This window comes from Etheostoma spectabile, chromosome 19 (assembly GCF_008692095.1).
Source record: "Etheostoma spectabile isolate EspeVRDwgs_2016 chromosome 19, UIUC_Espe_1.0, whole genome shotgun sequence".
Classification (NCBI taxonomy): domain Eukaryota; kingdom Metazoa; phylum Chordata; class Actinopteri; order Perciformes; family Percidae; genus Etheostoma; species Etheostoma spectabile.
In genome coordinates, this window is record NC_045751.1 from 13344479 (window position 1) to 13358687 (window position 14209).

The 14209-nt window shown below is 40.5% G+C and overlaps 1 protein-coding gene across 3 annotated transcripts in view; it reads right to left on the bottom strand.

The window, feature by feature from the left end:
- svep1 (sushi, von Willebrand factor type A, EGF and pentraxin domain containing 1) overlaps positions 1 to 11379 on the bottom strand; it is a 95983-nt gene extending 84604 nt beyond the window's left edge. For all 3 annotated transcript variants that reach the window (XR_004336385.1, XM_032544083.1, XM_032544082.1), the window contains exon 1: positions 10173 to 11379. Coding sequence is in view for 2 of the 3 variants with exons in the window: in XM_032544083.1 (XP_032399974.1) it covers positions 10173 to 10721 (549 nt within the window). In the remaining variant the exon portion in view is untranslated. The remainder of the gene's footprint in view (positions 1 to 10172) is intronic.
- Positions 11380 to 14209: the final 2830 nt, after the last annotated feature.

The window sequence follows — 14209 nt, forward strand, 5'->3', positions numbered from 1 at the left end:
CTGCCATGGCTGCTGAACTCAGCTGACCTCTGCATGCATATCTCTGCCCTACCTGCTGTCTGTCAACACTTCTCCACAGATATGTAACAGTCATGGAATTCAAAGGGTCCTTACATGGTGACAGCTGCTGGAGAACAGAGGTATCAGTCGAAACACATCTGCTGACCATGCCTTCATTAATGCAATTATTCAAGATGCTCTGTACAAAACAGATTTAAATAATCTGATGAAAAACCGGTCTATTCAGGAAGCATTCATGTTATGAACATTGATTAAAACTGGATCATGGTCAAGCCGGTCTCTCACTTCTTTTAGCAGGTCAGTTACATCAGGCCAGCTTGCTCGTTTCATGGTGTTAGTGTAAGATAATGGTGGATGAGGAGGCCTCAGGGTCTTTCCAGACATTCAGAGGTCGGAAAAATAGGCCACCGTTTCTGGAAAATATTTGGTATCCATTTCAAAGAGGAGGGCAGGGGTGAGCAGAGTGTGACGAGAGACAACAAGAGCGCACAGGCCATCGCCATAAAGGCAAATGTTGTCCCTACAATTAGACACAGTGAGAAAGAGTGCAGCTTAACCAATGTATAGTGGTATAGTATTGAAGTCATGGATAGTTAGATATTCAAACATTTATCTTTAAACCAGTAATAACCGATTAAATCATTTACACATCCAGAAGTTAAGGACCAACATTTTTTTTTTCATTTCATTTTTATCATTTTTGTTTGTTTCTGGTGAGTTGATGAATGTCTGTCTGATATTCACTGTATTTTATTTTTTTCTTTGTTTATGATTCCCTACCAACTCATGAGAGAAATATCTGGCACTTTAGCTGCTAAATTCTCCACTATGTTCACCAGCTAGATGCTGACTGTGTCTGTCTGCCGTTTGGTGCTGGGTAGCGTATAGTGGCTTTTTAGAGCTTGTTTGCCTAACCTAAGGGTATTTCATTTACTATCATAAAAGACTAAACGAAGAAGCAAATTGTCATATTTGGACAGCTTGAGGAAGGATTTCATCAAAATGTTTAAGCGTGAGTAGTCTATCTGAAAAAAAAATCACTTTGAAGCCCACTGTTTCTTCTCTTCCAAACAGAAGTATTAATGATGACAAAATGGAGAGAAAAAACTGCTTTGTCAGAGCTCTTGAGGGGAAAATGCTGCAAAGTGCCTCAGTGAAGCATATTTGAGGTTGATGAACAAAGTTATGAAAGAAGAGATTGGAGAATATTTATGTCAGAATTATTTAGCATGAAGAGGCCCAGAACCATGAGACTAAAGCATTTCTTCCTCCTAAACCCACAACAGACACACACATACACGAACTAAAGCACACCCACAGTCATGTTGAGTCTATGGTGTTGATCACCATGACAGTGTCTGAATAACTTTCCATCTACACCCTGAGCATACACGCCAGGTGAGCAGCCACTAAAATGTGTTGGGAGATGACTCAAAGCACTACTCCAAAATTAGATTATTTTGATTAAACAAAAGACACTGACAACAATGACAGTATGCATGTAATGTTGTTAAGTCAGAAGTTATGTTAAGATATCTGCTTTCAACTAAATCAAATTTGAAATACACCATTATCTACATTTTGAAAAACTGACTCTCGGATGACACCTACTTTCCAAAACCAATACATTGAAGTGAAATCATGTGTACATTCCATCATTACAAAACTAAACATTTAAGAAACAGATTAAGAAGAAAGAAATTAACAAAGCATAAGATGGTTTTCTGAGCCAGAAAGAAGAAGAGAAAAAACAACTGCAAACCTCATTTTTTTGCTGCCTTTGATCTAGCTCAGTGATTTCCAACGTGGGGGCCAGGAATCCTTAATTGAGTTGCAAGATAAACCTAAAAAGTTATTGCATAAGGGACTGTTTGTTTTTTATTTAAGGGGCTACCGGAGGAGTTTTAAGACCTATGATCAAAAAAGACTTGACCCTCCCTTCACCAGCAATACATTTTCTATGACCCTCCTAAATGATTGGGAAAAAAATGCATGACCCTCCCCAACAATTTATTGATACCTTCTGTACTGGTTTGCACTTGGCAAAGACGTGCGATTAACCAATGTTTTTTCACAACCACAACATACAAGACTTAACCTCTGCTTTCTGACCTTACACACCACACTCGGCTATCATGGTGGCCATTTCAGTAGATTTACTCACTAACTTTGTTGTGAAAACACACTAAGCATGGAAACTATATGCACACTTCCTGCATTTCTTCAAATACTAAGTTACTCCTCTAGTAAACTAGTATTCACATGAAATAAAACAATAAAACATTGAGACCATTCAACAAAGCACACTGGGTAAAAACAAGTTATATCAAATTGTTGATCGTGTTGAACGATGTGGTAATCTTATGTTATGTCACCAAGAACTAGCTAACGTTATAGACCAAGCATTAGCATTAGCTACTTTTCAACCAGCACCTTCACAGTAGGCACCAAAGCACTGTTCCTCTTCAGTTCCCCTACATGTTGGAAACTGTATTGTCCATTACTGTTACCATTGCCATTATTCTGATTTCTCATTCAAACAAGTTAATGAACCAATGAAACAATTTTGGAAACATTATTTTAAGGTACAAAAGAATCTTTGGTGTTGGATCAACATTGAAATCAATCAATATCAATAAATAAGGTCTCTCTTGTATTACTGTGTTCCAAAGTGGGATGTAATCAATGACAAAACAAAAATGTTGTATACTGAGTATAACCCCCCCCCCCCCAGTTGTATGGTGTCTGTGGACTCTCCTGTCTGTCTTATCAGGGCTTTCCTGGCTGGTAGGTGAGGCAGCCTGTCTGCTCCATCCTCCTGTCTCATTTAACCCCCCCTCTCATTAAATGAGAGGGGGGAAGGGGTGATTAAGGGTGAGATGACGGGAAATGGCAGTTGCACAGACAGGAAACAGACTTTTCTTATCATCATCTTATCAAGGCTGAGTCCAGCTTTGGAGACTGGATCAAAGAGATGCACCTTGCTTTCATTTGTTAAAGGGGGCTGTTAAAGTAGCTCTCCATGCTATATCTCCACAGTGTCACTTCCTACCTTCTTCATTTAGTGCTGGTGTGAATTTACTGATTTGTGTAAAATTCCACCTGTGATTCAGCCAATAGAATAAAAAATGCTTCACTGAGTAAATATATTTTTTAGAAAGGAGAAGACCCCTGAAAATCACCTGCCATAGACAAAGTTTTCCAGCATTTCCAGGTGATGGATGGTGTTCACTTCCCACCTTAATTTGCTGCACTCTACATCTCAACATTGCTTATTCAGAAATTCAGGGTTAGCCTCTCAAACACTAACATCAAGTGTAAATGTGTGTGCACTTCAGACAGGACAAGAATGTACATGATCTCTATTGTACATCTCCACAAGCTAAATATATGCAACTTGCACAAGCCTCATTTAATCTAATAGACAATGTTTAGAAACACAATCCCACGTATTTTGCCTGTAATGCGTCAAAGCTGACGACGATAATGTTCCCCTGCCTGTCACTCTGCTGGGGAAGTCTGCGGCTCTGGAGAGCATGATGGTAAGGAATGAAAATGGGAGAAGTGGAAGAAACGGCGTTGACCCACTGGAATGAGACGGGGACCTCACAAACCCAGCCCTCAATATTTGTTTATCTTGTTGTGGTCTGGCAAAGCTCAATAAAGAGAGGCATAATCTCAAGTAAAGCTGTATGAAGTGTCATTGACAAGTGTTCTCTTTCTCTGAAACATCTTGGACTATCTGTACACTTTTACTTAACAAATGTGGGCTTTGATTCAAGATTTCCAATTGGAAAAACATGGTGGCTGTCAAATTTCTCCTAAACTATAAAATAGAGCTTGTAGTTGCATTTTGCTTAATGTCACTTTACATGTGTGACTATTCAAAGGTCCAATATTTAATATGTTTACTGCGTCACCACATATTAAAGGGATATTAAGGGCTAAGGGAACTACGACACAAATCGACAAGCCTCCTACTGACCAACACCAGATTGATGAACACACTTATCACAGACAGCAGCTAACAGCTAGCAGCTAACAGGGCGAGCTAACTACCAGCAGGATAGAGTAATAATAATAATAATAATCTTTATTTGTAGAGCACTTTTCAAAAACAAGTTACAAAGTGCTTTAACAAGTACAACAAATACAAAAGCATAAGAACATTAAAAGACTGAAATACAGTTAAATATAAAATTTGTAAAATACAATGAAAATAAGAGGGGTAAAAATAAAGTCAAATAAGATCGGGAAAGGCTCTCCTATAAAAGTATGTTTTAAGAAGCGACTTAAAAGAGTTCACTGACTCAGCTGACCTGATTTCCTCGGGCAGGCTGTTCCAGAGCCTCGGGGCCCTGACAGCAAATGCTCTGTCCCCTTTAGTTTTCATTCGAGACTCTGGAACAGATAGCAGACCTCTGCCCGAGGATCTCAAGGTGCGTGCTGGTGTATATGGTACTAAAAGGTCAGAGATATAACAAGGCGAAAGGCCATGAAGAGCTTTAAAAGTGATCAATAGAATTTTAAAGTCAATTCTAAAACATACTGGGAGCCAGTGCAATGAAGCTAAAACAGGAGTAATGTGATCATATTTCTTTGTACTGACTGGTACTGATTTTAAACAGTGAATTTAAACAATGTCTGAGTTGTCTGAGTTGAGAACGTAAGGACCCTGTTCATGTTGCACAGACATTTTAATTAAATTTTGTGTCTGTTAGCAGGCACAAAGGCACCCTAAAACTTGCCCCGACAACTGCCGTTTTAGAGGAGTGGAAGCTCGTACACGTAACTGCAGCTACTCCATGTTGCCTGTAGTGATGCAGGGCGGATCTTATAGCATATTTATAGCGATCAAGATTAATGTAAAAACGTGGCCGGAATTCTCCTTTAAGAAAAAATACTAAGTTAAAATACTGTCTTTTCTGACATAATACTAATGCCAGTATATTCTCCTTTTGAAATTTCCGTTTGAATTGAATTTCTGTTTGTGTTTTGGTCTGTGTGTTGTTATCAACTGCGTAAAACGTAAAACATAAACCTAGCGCGCTACAGCTCTAACATTAGTAAAGCCAGCAGAAAAACTAACAGGACCAAAGGAGCTAGGTACTACCCAACCTAAAATAAACGGCTTGTTTATAACAGTTGCGTGACCGGAGACAGGTAAACATTGAAGATGTATTTGAAAGATGGAGACAGTTTAGAGACCAAAAGGACGCTAGCTATTTCCCTAAGGTAAGCATTAGCTTGAGGCTAATATATCACGGCTACAAGGGATGGGCATTTCATGTCATTTCAACATTTGTGTACTCACATTGAGGCTTTTTCACTTTGTAAACCTATAACGTGCACAAAAAGATACATAACAAAATAAAGGAAAGGGGAAAAGCCAAAAAGCAAACTATGAGCACTTTAAACACTGGCTGTCAGTATTACATATTGCACCTTTAAATGAAAGTACTTGTTTACAAGGTTTGCAAGTTGGCAAGACTGTTTAAATTCAAAAAGTAAACTAAACAGCTCCCTAAAGTTTTCAGATTGGGCCAGCTTCCAACGGTCTGGCTTAATAAATTGTCGGTGGATGATTGAAGATCATGCAGAAAAAGGTTGCTAGATTTGGGTTGGATTGGAAGTCTAGAGCTGTGTTGAGGACAAAAGCACAATGTCTATAAATGCAAGCATACATTCTCATGCACGCACACTTGTTTACTGTCCTACAGTATGTACAGACTGTAACCATGTAAAGACATGTAGCTGTCCATAAACTGAGTGTGAACACGTGTGTTTTCCTGGCAAGTTGGGCATATGAGGAGTCATTGGAGGAATCAGGAAAATAACCCAACTGCTTACAGATATACAAATTTCAGTTTCAGAAACCCACTGGGTGGCTGAGTAGAATGCTGCTTTTACTAATTGGCTGTAAACTAGTCTGCTTTGAACCAGACTCAGGCAGAGCCTAAACAACAGTCAGGTAAAGCCATTACTGTGAATAACCCCCAGAAACAGCCACATTCTTTCTATTAATTCCTTGACCGAGGGCTTTTCCTCCTTCTTTCATCCACTTTTTCCTCTCATTCTTCCATCTTTACCCCACTCCTCTTCACACGCTGCCCATCTGTCTGTGTCTTAACTGTGAAGGCCGACTGACACAGCAAAGCTGCCAAGTCCAGTTTAGTGCTTGTGTCTTTGCCAAAGCCGGGTCTGCCCGCAGAGAGCAAACGGGGGGTTTTATCTGGCAACACATGGCAACCCAGTGGCAAATCTTCAGGAAGAAGACAAATGATGAGAAGAAAAAACAAGGGAATTTTTTCACCTGGCTATTACAGATACTATCTTTTCTCTCCCTATATTTTTGTAGCTGACACTCGTATCCAAAGCAAGCTATAATAAATGCAACAATGGAAAAACCCATAATTCCTGGATCAACAAAATTGCCAACAACCAATAGAATAAAATGAAAAGCTTTGAGCCATATTTCCTTGAAGATATTTGGTCATGTAAAAGGCAAATGCACGGAAAATAAATTAAACGAGAGCTAAAAAGACCAGGGAAATGGATTGACTTTTGCAGAGTAATTACAGTAAGTAGAGAGGAAAGAATATGATTCAGTTTGGAGAAGATGATGTGAACTACTCTCAGGTACAGTACAGTAGTTATTCTTTAGAGGCCTGAAAACCTTTACTGAAAGTCATCAATCAGCTTCTTTGTAGGGCGGTTACGAAAGTGCTGGAAAACTACACCGTGGTGAGTGATGTCATCAGCAACTAGGTTAGCATGTCAGACACGAGGTTGAGAAGAGACAGATCCTGAAATGAGGCATGTGAATCATTATGACAAAGTGCTGCACTCTTAATAAACTCATAGTGCATGACATTTACCCTCATCCAGATTATTTCCAAACACACAGACACAGATGATGTGCTGGATTATATAAGTAAAGTAAAGAGAGAGAAAGAGAGAGAAGGGCTGGGTATTGAACCTCTATACTTTCAGTGCTAAATTTGCCAGTATCGAAAAATTATCAAGCCCTTGATATGCTCCAATCAAATTGTTTGATAGATAGTATGCAGTAGCAGTGTCTAAAACCCCCTTTCCAAGTGTAATCTAGGGGGCTGCATCCGGCAGTTTTTGGTCCTTTCCAAAACCAACAATCCAACACTTTATGCAGTGATAGGCCAGTTGTGCAGAGGTGCAAAAAGTATGCAGGATTTGAACTTCTTTTTCAAGTTCTCTTTTTTCATTCATCTAATACATTTCAAGTGTAAACAAGAGTGCCTTCGAGCAAAGACTGTCAGAAAGTCTCATTTCTAAAATGAATTGCATCTCAATGCTTTCTATTAGAGGAAGGCTTCTTGCCACGCCTTAGCACCCTAACAGTTATAAACCCTTTTACCTTAAGGTGTGGTCAGACGACACATTGTACAACAAATGTTGAGGAATATGAAACTAATAGAAAGCTAGAGAAGTGACGTATTTGACTATAACAAGCCTATATTTCCTCATTTTATACAGATATAAACACTGCTTACTCGTTAGTATATTCTCAAGTGTCTGTTTACACATTTACCAGATATATTAGTTAACACCAAAATGTTCCTATACTTAGTGAAAAAAAACTGAATTCACTCTGGAACCTATATACATTTATGCTTTCAACCTACTGTATGATGTATAAGGTGAAAAGAGAAACAGCAGACAGACAGCGGAGACACAGAGTGAGACAGAGATGAAGAGTGCTGGAAGAGAGCCCTGTCTCTACATGCACGGCGGGTGGAAAAATGTCTCTCTTAATGGATCCCAGCTTTCTACAGCACTTAGAACAGCCAAGACCATCCAAGGGAATAAAATATGGCATTATTATTATTATTATACTGCAATTATCAATTATCCTCTCTCTCTTACTTTCACTGTCTCTCTTTTTTCTGAGACAGATGCACATGTTCACACACATCACATAGACTTATACATATGCAACCTAATTTTAGGAGCACAAACACATGGAGACGTGTAAGGTAAAAAGAACAAAATCACAAATTACATTCATTGACACACACCGCAAAATTCCCAATTCAAAACACTCACACACTGAGCCAGTCGTCCTATAGTTCAGTCAGTACATGATGACAGGCGGATATGAGCTTTGTAGATTAGTGTTAGCAGACCCATCCTTGCATCTAATGGAAAGAGATAACAAACGCTCCTTTTTTCTTTTTCCAGTCAGATTCAGACGATAAAACAGAGATCAAGCGTTAAATCACACACAGGCCTGTTTTTTTTTAACATCACTTCCTCGATCATGTGAAGACACAGTAAACGTCAGACTGAATCCATCAGGTGTGGAGGGGTTTCTGGAATACCGATTGATCTCCTGCTTCTCAATCTGTATCTGCTAGGCTCATCTATCTTTCAAAAGAATCCCAGTTCTGTGTAGGCTGCAAGTAGCTCTCCCATTGCTCATACATTGTTTTGTTCAAGTAGGCCTACGTCTCTCATCATATCAAAGCTATACTGGAAAGAAATCATCTTTTATTTTAATCTGACTTTAAATCACTAACAATGTTGGGAATACAACATACGCGCCTGAGCCGCAGGACGCCCTGCTTATTTTCTAAAGCAAGCTTTGGCTGATTTAGACTATACCACTTGATAAATCCCCCAAAACATTCTGAGTGTTGTGTGAATAATGATAAAGGCACAAGAATTCCCCCAGCCTTTTCTTGGTATTGTTGTGGTCTTTAGAAGCTGGGATACAGCCAGCACTTATCAGCACTTAACCAAGGAGGGTGAGCTGAAAACCTGTCCTGAGGGCCTAGCTTTAAGCGCTAGGCCAGAGGATACGGTCCAAGGCTATTAGCTTTAAACAAGGATGGATTGGATGGTAAAGCTCAGCTTACCTACAGCTTTATCTGTGAAACTAGGCTAATGTGATTTTTTTTTTTATTATCTAAAGTCCCTTCATGGAAAGTTAGTGCTGTAGCATCAAAGTGATACAAGCCATTTTCTGAAAATTATTGTTAAAACTGATGGTTATAGGCCTTATGATGTTCACTGACTGGATGTAGTCTTTGTCACACTGCAACCAACTTTTTATTCAACACCACATTACTGCACTGAACCAAGCTTCGCTATTTGGATATTCACCAGCCGTTTCATTACAAGATTGTACTAGTGTCAAAGAGGTTTTCTGACAATGCACCCAGTCATAACATCTATTATGTATTTTTGTCACCAAGCCATAATGTAATAGGCTACTATAAAGTAGCTTAATAACTGGCTGCAGTATTTCTAAGCAAGTTTGCAGAACACAAAAACACCTGACTCTTGTACTGTGTGATCCTGCAGTTCAGCAGATCTGAGGCATAAGACAAGGTGTGTGTGTTTATACAGGACCAGCCCCTATACCACCAACACAGCTTTTACAGCTGGGCTGTTTGGACTTGACAGATGAACTGAGCCATATGTCCTCTGTGCGTGTGTGCGAGCACTGCTGAGCGTCAGGCAGCTCAAATCAACAAACCATAAACATTTTGACCACTTGTAATCCACATAACATTAACATTAAAGCAATTCACATTCACCCAAAAAGCTTTATATAAGCCACACATCATGTGTGTCTTGCTATTTTTTGCACTTTTCCAGACCTACTGCTCAGTATTTTTGAGTGTTATGCATTCAGTTCATTTTTGTGTATGCATGGGTTGCAACGTGCATGCACTTGCATGTGTCTCTGCGGATGCTTACTCTTAATGGTATTTTTTTCACTGGAAACTCCTGAGCAATTAGCAGGCGAGTGGCTTCCCCACTATCTGCTGGTGTGTAATTTAGAGGAAGCAGCAACAGCAACGCCACGCAGGACCTCATTAACAACAACCTTACTAAGCCACAATTACTCCCAACACCCTCCCTACACAGCTAGCTGCATGCTAACACACACACACACACACACACACACACACACACACACACACACACACACACACACACACACACAAACAAAGGTTTATGAAAAGCAAGGTTCATTATTAGGATGCAAAGTGAGCAAAATTCAAGAAAATAAATCAAGTTATGCACAAGTATGCAAGCACATTTAGACAGACTGACACACACATGCCCCACTGACAATGTTTATTTTATCTTTAGATCTGACTCACCGCTGCCCTCTGGAAGGCTCCTTTCGTGTAGGTGCCCCCTCCTCTGTAGTTGATAGCTGGGATCTCCTGGTTGAACAGGGAACACTTGTGCTGGTTGGACTTTGGCGCGGAGATGTGGTCCACCCTGGTCACTACATGGGTCTTGGATGAGAAGGTGACCAACGCCACCCGCGTGTCTTCTGGCGCAACAGGAAAGTCAGACAGCATCTTGCGTACGAACCTCAGCTCGCTCAGGAAGTTATTGGCCCCCACGCTGGACGACTCATCCACCAGGAAAACCAGGTCCAAGCAGGAGCTTTTCTCTCGTAGCTCACGGACGTTTCGCTTAAACGCCTGGCCGAGGCGCTCCACTTTGCTCTCTGCACTCTCTGACAGGTTGCCGCTTGACAAGGAGGTGGTTAGAGGTGGCATCTGCCTGGACCGGCGGGACTGCAGCAGGGGTTGGGATTGTTGGGCTGCCGGCCAGGCTGTGGTCCATCCATCCAGGATGCACAAGACCAAAAGGCAAGAAGTCCACAATGGTTTTAAAGAAGAACTTTGAGAAAACATAGTAACAGTCCGCACAACACCTGTACTTACTTTGTAGAAGAAAAAAGACAACGTGGCTCCTCTATCCAAGAGGAATTTAGTGAATTTAAATGCTTCTTATGCCTGTGTCAGCGTCCAGGAACATAGCAGACAGCAACAGTTCATTGCAGGTTTCCTCAAAAGCATTGCTGAATGAAGATGAGGAGTCTTCTCTTTTCATTCTTTTCAAATGTGCCTCTGTCCATCTGCTCTTCTCTCCAGTGGAAGAAAACTCCAGTCCTGTCTGGAAAAATGTTTAAGCTTGGTTGCAAGGTATCTGTCTGCCTGTTTATAAAAATAAATTGGTATTTTTGGCTTTTTTACATGTACAAATGTATTTTTTTTAAGCGTGTTAAGAGTCTGTATTTCTATATGTCCATTCTCTCTCCTTCCTGCCTCTTCGGTCGGCAAGTCAATCTTTTAGTCTGTGCATCAAACCAAAAAAAACCAAGCCTCTTCAATTCTCTTCAGTCCCAGTGTGCTGCCCCTCAAGCTCCTGTTTTCCTATGTGACGCTCCTGCCTGCACCGTAAGCCAAGCTCTGAATGCTTGTTCCCCTCTTCCCCCAAAAACCATTTAAAAAAAACACACGGAGGAGGAGGACGGAGGAAAAAAGTTCAGAGACAGTGAGGCTGAGGGGGAAAAAGAAGGCAGTCTAGTCATGGCCGTGAAGTCATTTTTTTCCCCTTCATCTCTCCTCCTCCTTTTCTCCCACCTCCCCCTCTCTCCCTATCTTTTTCTCACCCTCCCCCTACTCCCCCCTTCTCTCTCCCTCCCCGTATCTCTTGTCCTGACAGTGGAGTGAGGTTCGATGTCAGTGCAGCTTGCCTGTCAACTTGTCAACATTCCCAAAAAAAACATCAACAACCACCATTCACTTCCGATGGGAACAGAGGGCAAAAAGATAAATTAGATTAAAAAGTCAGACAAGATTTAAGAAGCAACATCAGAGACTTTGCAGAGTTTGGGGGAAAGTCTGAAATCTCGATCTGTGCTTCAGAGTACGGAAGTAGTAAAGGCAGCTCTGGATACGTGCTTTGTCAAATCATCACTCTTTTAGCTGCTATAATTTTCTCTTTATGTATGTTGCATTGAAATAAAAAGAGGAGTAAAAAACTGCCCTTCTTACTCTTTAGATGTTTATATTTCTTGCTGCGCCACAGGGATTTACACACACTCTTTCACTGCACTGCTTTTCTACATCTCTTCGGTCTCGTATAACCTCTCCCTATTTCTCCTTCTCTCTCTGCTGTTGTGTTTTCCTTCAGTGATTTTATCTGTAACCAAAACAAAGGCAGCCGGTGTTACAGAGGCACACTGTGCCTATTAAACCAAAGGCCTAAGAATTGCAGCAAAGAGCTGGCTTTATAATTAGCTGCAGAGGCTCATGAAGAAGAAATAATCAATATATGGAGAGAGAAAGAAACAGGACAAGGAATAAAAAGAAAGAAGTGAGGGAGATTAAGGCAGGGACCAAAGTAGAAAATGAGATACACTACATGGCCAAAAAGATAAGGACATATAAACATTACAAATAGCCTATACTGTACATGATAGGCTGGTAGAATATCTCATTCCCAAACCATGAGCATTATTCTGCTGCTATAACAGCCTCCATCCTTAAGTCTTTCCTCAAGATTTTGGAACCTGGCTGAAGGGATTTGCTTCCATTCAACCACAAAGAGCATCAGTGAGGTCGGGCACTGAGGTAGGTAGGGCTCGCAGTCGGTGGCCAAACGTATCTCAAAGGTTTTGGATGAGGCTGAGGTTAGGGCAATGTGCAGGTGAGTCATGTTCTTCCACGCTAAATTTAGAATAACATTTCTTTATGGACCTCACTTTGGCAATGGGGGCAATGTAATATTGACACAGGAGAGTTGCCACAAAGTTTCAAGCATACTTTTGTCTAAATCATCACTATATTCTGGAGCATAAACATTTCCCTTGATTGGAACTAATGGTTATTTTCTCGATTAATCGTACGGTCTATAAAATATCAAAAAGTCAAACAGCCCAAGGGGATGTCTTCAAGAAGTTTTGTCCAAGAAACCCAAATCCAAAACCCAAAGAAATTCTATGACAATAATATAAGAGAGGGAAACTAATGGACTAATTGTTTCAGCTCTCACCAGATCATAGGAGGTCTAGCCTAAACCACGAAAAAACCCCGCTTGAGATCCAAACACTACAAAGGTATGTGGGCAGGGGTGTCTACATACTTTTGGCCATATAGAGTTTAGAACGAGATAAACAAACACAGAAAGTGCAATAAGCAAGAGAAAGTGAAAAATGGGGTGGGGTGGGGGGGGGGAGCAGTCCAATGCAGTCAGTTTTACACTATGAGCCACAGCTCAGGCACACAGAGTGTTTATTAGTCTGTATAAGCCTCCGTCTCTCTCATTCAACGGCACTGGAAACTTCTGCACCAAAGAGGTGGGAAGAGAAAGTACTGGCCAGATAAACTGACTGAGACACAAACACATAAATATAGGTACAAAAAAACACACACAGACACACACACAGACACACACACAGACACACAGACACACAGACACACAGACACACACACACACACACACACACACACACACACACACACACACACAGACCCAGAGCTACACACGGATGCAGATAGACACAAAAACACCCGCTCTTGCTCTCACATATGCTGAAAGGGGGATGAGCACAGCTGTGACTTCCTGCTTTTTGGCACTTGAGACCCCTCACCAGACTTTTGTGGGGGTCCCCAGGGAGATAGGGGGGTGGTGGATGGAGAGGACTAGGCTTGTGAGTGTGTTTTGATGGGGGGTTGTGAGTTGGTCCCACTGAATATTCAAAGAAAAATCTGTGAGAGTGGGCCTATATGTAATCTGCACATTTTGAGTAAAGGTTTAATTGCTTTTATGACATTTTTACAGTATATATATATATATATATATATATATATATATATATATATATATACAGAAATAAAAATATATATATATATATATATTTATTTTTTTATTATTTTTTTTATTTCTGTTTTATGACGCTTGATGCTTATAATAAAACGGAAACTTTTTCTTTCAGGAATACAATGTGCAGCTAGGCATCACATGATGTGCACTCACTCATTTAGCAGTAGCAATGAGTCTAAACCATTTAAAATCAAAATAAAGAAGTGGAAATTGTCACTGAACTAAATACAAAAAAGACCAAACAAAAAAGCAGACAGTCAGTCTGCTGCAGATCAGATTTAATGTCTGCCTTTCTTAAATTCCAGACAATTTAAGGCCCTTTTTTAGACATTGACTTTCAAAACAAAAATTAAGACACTTTTAAGGATCTTTGGGAAGCATGTGAACACAGGATGAATGATGTGTGCAAAGATTCACACACACGTGCGCGCACACGCACACACACACACACACACACACACACACACACACACACACACACACACACACACCACTGGCAAAGTGGCTAAAA